The sequence below is a fragment of the Bacillus rossius genome, chromosome 6, assembly GCF_032445375.1.
Source record: "Bacillus rossius redtenbacheri isolate Brsri chromosome 6, Brsri_v3, whole genome shotgun sequence".
In the NCBI taxonomy this organism is placed as follows: domain Eukaryota; kingdom Metazoa; phylum Arthropoda; class Insecta; order Phasmatodea; family Bacillidae; genus Bacillus; species Bacillus rossius.
Window position 1 is genome coordinate 3,034,137 of NC_086334.1, and position 6,618 is coordinate 3,040,754.

The 6,618-nt window shown below is 38.9% G+C and overlaps 1 protein-coding gene across 6 annotated transcripts in view; it reads left to right on the forward strand.

The window, feature by feature from the left end:
- LOC134532505 (3-hydroxy-3-methylglutaryl-coenzyme A reductase) overlaps nt 1-2,916 on the forward strand; it is a 100,794-nt gene extending 97,878 nt beyond the window's left edge. For 3 of the 6 annotated variants that reach the window (XM_063368962.1, XM_063368961.1, XM_063368964.1), the window contains 2 exons: nt 547-685; nt 1,981-2,916. In XM_063368962.1, coding sequence (XP_063225032.1) covers nt 547-685; nt 1,981-2,080 — 239 coding nt within the window. In that variant the 3' untranslated portion in view covers nt 2,081-2,916. The other 3 variants (XM_063368959.1, XM_063368960.1, XM_063368963.1) reach the window with 1 other exon arrangement.
- The last annotated feature ends 3,702 nt before the right edge of the window (nt 2,917-6,618 follow it).

A 6,618-nucleotide genomic window follows, 5' to 3' on the forward strand; every position in this document is an offset into this window, starting at 1 on the left:
TCCTATGGCTCTGATAATCCCAGCATCTCTCTTATCTACAGTGAAGTCCCTGCTCCACAAGTGACTATGGGCATATTGTAGGTGTTTGTACAACACTTGTTTGCATTTGTATGGCCCACACCATATCTCTCACACACCTGTGGAATGTATCTCTTTGGTGTCCCCAGGGGCGCAACAACTAAATTTCCAAAAGGGGGGGGGGGGGGGGGGGCAATATACCTTTTTATAAAGAATCATCGATCCCCCCCTATTGAAGTGGGGGGTCCGGGGGTCGTCCCCCGGGAAAATTTGTATTTCAAGGTGTAAAATGGTGCTATTTAATCAGTTTTATCATCTAAAAATTGATTACACAGCACTTTATTTGCCCCCGTTTGCCCCCACTTCAAGGTTTCTGAAAAATACTCTTCCCCCCCCCCTCCTGTTGTTGCGCCCCTGGGTGTCCCGTAATAACGACCGGAAACAAATAAAACTTGTTGATGATTGATGATCTTGATGGCTGACGGCGAGGAATGAAATGACCGCTGTGACGCGCGGGGGTGGTTGCAGGGCCCAACGAGGCGTGCCCCGGCGAGAACGCCAGCCAGCTGGCGAGGATCGTGTGCGCGGCCGTGCTGGCGGGAGAGCTGTCCCTCATGGCCGCCCTCACCGCGGGGCACCTCGTCAGGAGCCACCTGCGACACAACAGGTGCGCCGCCCCGCCCCCCCACGTGTCACTCTTGACTGCAGGTCGTGATATCTTACATTGTCACTGTAGCTTGGGGCCTTGTTGGTTATTTGAACCAGTCTGAGGATGCCAAGTACAAATTGTTCCTGCTCTGATGGCACCGAAATAGGTATGCTTTTTGAAGTTATACTTCTTTGGGCACTTTATAAAAAAAAATGATAAGTGAATTTTTACGATGCACGCGCAGCATGCAAAAAAATTTTCACAGGATGGCAGAAAAAAAAAGCTACATAAAAATCAATATTATATTTGTGCTTTTTTAAATCTTATACATTAGTGACTGATGTTGAATACAGGTCCATATAATTAAAAAAAAAAAAAAATTGTTCGTGAGTACTATGTTTACAGTGAATGGATTTCGTTCCTGTTTTTACACTGCAATGTATTATTTAGTTTATTTTGTCTGCGTTCAGTTCATGCTAAAAAAAAAATGGGTTGTTGTTGCTTTGCATTACAACTCATTGCATGTTGGAACCCAGCATGCACTTATATTTTATTTTTGATAATACTGGAAAACAAAAACAGATCTCACCTTGGGCCAAAAATTATCATATAGTAGTTTCACTTCAATTCTGCAGCTATGTTTTATTCTACTAAATCATAAACTGGGTACAATTTTTATAGGTACCAAAATGTTAAAAAATTTAATGTTAAAAAAATTCAAAAGTAAATCATAATATCTGTGATTTTTTGAAGTTAATATTCAGTCTCAGTTTGCACACTTGCTGAAGTCTACCTTTAGGACTGGTGTATTTATATGGCAGTTTTAGCTGCTCATGTGAATTTATCAATTTCTGGCATAATTCACACTGGTGTCTTGTTAGTAAAAATCAGTTTGTAAACCTGCATAAAAGTCTATAAAAAGTATGAAAATATTATTTATGCCCTTAAATGCCAGAAATTTGGATCGACAAATTCCCAAAATTCAGATCTATAGAAAAATTCTAGAACCCAAGATAGCAGCTGTTCAGCTGGGGAAATGTTCCTGCACATAAAGGCTACACCGCATGGTGCTCCACTTTTGATAGTCCCGCAGCTAAAGAGATTCTCTAACAAAATTATATTACCTTCATTTATCTTTACTACATTAGAAATGTAACAGTACTCGTCATAGGTTATAACGAGAATAATACTACATTCCCGCTATTGTGGTTGAATGGCACTCTTCCTTGCCAGGACGTGACTGCCTTACTGTAAGCTGCTGTGTTGCGATCCCGCGGAAAGACGGAAGGTAACGGCGTGTCCCGTTGCCGCAGGTCGTCAACGCTGGTGAGCGAAGTAACGAAGCCGAGGGAAGGACCCAGCCAGCCGCGCACGAGCGAAAACTTGCTCTCCATCAGCCGGCCGGCGTCCTGAGTGGCGTTAACGGTGTCGAGAGCGCAAGACTGCAAGCGAGGTTAAAGGAGGCACGCCGACGAGCGCTAGCCAATCAGGCGAGTCGCCGAGCATCGAGTGATCCTAGATACGGGGGGAACCCTCAACCAGACCTCAAACTCGTTAGCCGCAAGTCGACCGACTGGCAAACAGAGACATTAGCATTGTCATGTTAGCAGGTATTGCTACATGCGTGGAAAGCTTTGCTGCTAGACACTGAGCTTAGTTTGTTATAGATTGTTTTTTATTTCAAGATTACAGCTTTATAAATATGTATGTCTGTATGCTGTATATGTGATTTTCAATTTGGTACAAAGTAAATTTTATTTATTGCCTTTACCTGTAAACCTTAATGTGTTTTTGTTTGTCTCTCTTGTGAAGTCAAAAAAACTACACACTAGTGATTTAAGAATATTTTGTACATAGTCATCTCTTAAAATAATTATTTAACATTGATGTAGGTGAGCCTAATTACATTATTGGCTGTAAAAGATGTTTGCAGATTTTAACTTAAAATAATTATTTAACACTGATGTAAGTGAGCCTAATTACATTATTGGCTGTAAAAGATGTTTGCAGATTTTAACTTAACATTGCTAGAAGCCATTGTCAATATTGTAATAAATGAAGTATTTTACTTTGACAGTAGAGGATTTTGAAATAATGCTTGAGAATATATGTCTTCTGAAACAAAAATGTGGTTTAAATTTGATATTAGTAATTTTGTAAATATCAAGATATGTGGAAATGCTTGTCAGAACATCACTGTTATGCATGTTGAGCTTCCAGTACAAATAAACTACCAATTTATTTTGAAATTTTATTGTGTTAAGCATTTTTCTCTCTTCAATGTGAGATATCAAAAGGTGGTAAATACCCAAACACTACTAGTCCATTCAAGACCTTAAGCAAATGGTTGCAGAACATTATGCCACACAACTAGCGCTGAAATAAATTACTGATGCAGTATTAATTCTAAGACTGAAATGTAGTTTGCTGCTGGCAAATGCTGAGAAAGATATTCAATCTGGTACATCCGGAACCACTGACATGCCGGATTATCTAACGTCGATAGAGTTTACACAATAATACCAAGCGTGATGGCTAGAAAACAGGAAACATTTTACTGAAATAAAAACCGACAAGGATTAACTGGGCGAACAAAAAAAAAGTGTCAGCAGTGCAGTCGTGTAACCTGACACATTAGGTCAACAACTGGAATTCACCTGAGAAAATCTGGCCAACGACTCTATTGGTGTCAGACTACAGATCAAACCGTTGAAACCTTTCGTAAATACAGAGATATAGTAGTAGTTTATGCAGATACATATACTGTTAGCACCAGCTGCGTACTCAAATTCAAACTAGGATCAAAACTAAACAGCATCACAACAGATTGAAATTATGCAAAATCAGTGAGAATTATTGGAAAGTTAGAAAATTTATTAAATTAGGTAGATCAACATCTCAGGGATAAAATAATAACTTTACTGAGCAAATAGTACCTCTCCTGATTTAAAAGGAAGTAAACCCCAAGTTGCTGTTTCTAACTATAATAAAGAGTATATGGCAATGCACTGTATTTATCAATTCATAAATTTGTACCATGCCCACCAACAGTTAGACAATTTTTTAAGGGAACTTTTGGGTGTACATCCAGCATGTTGCAAGCATTGTCAGGCTTTAAAAAAATTATGTTTTAAAACGCAAAATTATTGCTTGTCTATAGCCATGCTTTTAAAAAATTATGTTTTAAAACGCAGAATTATTGCTTGTCTATAGCCATGGGTGAAGTTGTGAGTTGGCTGATGTGTTTGCTAGGATACACATTTGGCTGACTACACAGTGTACAGTAAAACCTTTTTGTTGCGACCCCATTTATTGCGACCACCTCTCTATTACAACCCGATTTCGAGGAACCATGAAAAAATTGCCAAAAATCCGAAGAAAATCGGACAGAAAATAAGTTTCTTGTGGTGAGTAGCGTGTTACTGCATTTCTCTTGCCGAGTACTGTACTGCCGTAGGCAGCGCATATCTAAAAATAGATACCACTTCCTGTAGACCGCTGTCAGCACTTGACAACCCCCATTCCAAGTCCCTTTGCCGGCAGGGTGCAGATAAAGGTTTTTGTGGCAACGTGTTTACGTTTAGATTTTATCGAGTGTCTAGTGTGGTAAGCAGTTACGGCAAAGCTACCTGCTGGATTAACTTGATTTTGATTACTATCGGTTGACAATACACAGCGACCGACTGGATGCACGCCCGCCTCGACTTGTTTTAACTGCCGCAGCGATGTTTATTTTGACAGCTCAAGCAATTATCTTTTCCCGTGGGTTATAAAAAAAGGTCGCTTCACCCAGCATAAAAAAAAAAAGGCTACGCCACTTATTCCCCACGCAGGAAAAACACTGGCTGCCGTCTGTCTCCCTCGCATTTATCTTTCTTCTAATATTCCACGTCTCACCTCTCGCGCGAGCAGTAACGAAGCACCCATGCATTGGGCCGTTTTATGCTTTGTTTGGTGACAGCAGCTTGATTTTATTCGGTATATTCCTTTTCATAGGACCCTTGCTATTAAAATACATTTATATTTAAGTTTGAAAGCTTGTAAATTTCTTGCCAGAGATGACTGAACTCGAACTTGGTGTGAACAGTGACATTTTTTGACCCCTCCCTCACCACTTTAACCCCATTTATAATAGCCCAATTTTACAGGAGAAGGGAGGGTGAAATGAGCATTTTCTCACTGAAGGTTTTTCAAAGCAAAGTTGGGGTGTTATATTGGAGGACACTAGATGGTTTGTGTGTCTGGGAGGGATGAGCTAGCCTTGAAGAATGATACCGAGGGGAGGGAGGGGTGAGCTCATGCGTCATGAAGCCGCTGTAGCCAGCCAGCCGGGCGAGCTTCGTGTGCACCCACTTGCGTTGCAGAACCTACAGCTGCCATATTTTTAAAGGAAATGTCCCATTATTTTTTGTTATTCTTACATGAACATTATTTGAAGTATTAAAGCCGACACAAAAATACGCTGTGTTAAAATTAACAGATTTTAATGATCTTTTATTTCGTTTTTTTTTTAAATTTTTTTTCCTTCTGATTTTCACATTTTGGTCAAAATGTCCAATTTTTTGACGGTTCCCGAGAATGTATCCGTAAAATCACTGCTTCGTTAAATGGCAAGCAGAAAACGTACATGTAAACTAACCAGTAAAAATAAACTGTCCTTTGACATATTTTCTTTAGAGGTGGCCTGTAGGGCGACGGAATTGTCATGAAGGTTGAAGTGGGTTTAAAGCAAAGCCGTCTAGCATTGTGAGTGACAGCATCCTGCCATTGTAGGGCTAGTTTCTTAGCGAGTAGCGGTATGGGAAAGGGAGGGGGGGGGGGGGGGGGTGGTGAAATCAACTGAAAATTTCGGAAAACATCTATTACGACCCCCCTCTATTACGACCCTATTCCTGGGAACCGTGAGGGGTTGTTTCAGAGAGGTTTGACTAGTTGTTTATGGAATGCAGCTCCTCAGCAACCAATAATCGCACACTTTAATTTGCGAAACAGTCTCATCACAATAACTGAAACTTATCCAGTCACAGTTCTTCGCTTTTTAATAATAATAATAATAATAATAATAATAATAATAATAATAATAATAATAATAAAGGCAAAGATGTAAGGAATAAATGATGTATGATAAAGGCCAGTGTGTCCTAACCCTGCTGCTACCGGCAACTTGGGTCATCTTGCGTGTGAACACGTAAATGGGAAGCCTGTGTGAGAGCTGAATGCTGACAGCCAAGTCTCCGCTACTAGCAAAAGGGTAAAGTGATGAAAATGGAAGCACATACATAGTGTGCCACACCGCTTGCATATCTGCCCCCTAGGTGGACGGCTTTACAGGCAACATTACAGTTTTCAAAAACCACCCACTGCAGTCATTAATCACTTTTTTTTCCATTACTTTAGTGTGACATATTTGTGGCATGCCAATTTAATTAGCCTGTGATTAGTATTATTGATATAAATTATGAAATTGCAAACAGAGACAATCAATTGCAAAGTTTGTCATCAAAAAAGTTTTGGAAAAAACATCAATACACAAAGGGTTTGCAATTGATTAATTTCCTACCTTAGTTTATAATTTTGGCACATTTGTAAATCACTGCTCAATTAAAGCAACAATACAATATCTAAATTTAATCACTTAGTACAGTACAAATATATTCTATAGAGTCACCTAGTTTTAGGTGCATTGAAAAATTCTGCACATTTAATGTTCAAAATTAAAGGAAAATAATATGAGTAATTTAGGGGGAAAACCCCCTTTCCCTGTAAAGTATGGGTAACACTATATTTTTGGGTTACAAAAGTTATGTAACCAATTTTTTTAATGATAATTTATTAATTTCATAATAGTTAATTGCATTAAATCATAAAGTTTAACTTTTGAGTTTTGATGCATGTATTAAGAACATAAACTTTTTTTTAAATATAAGTACAGTATTCAATTGTTTACTTAA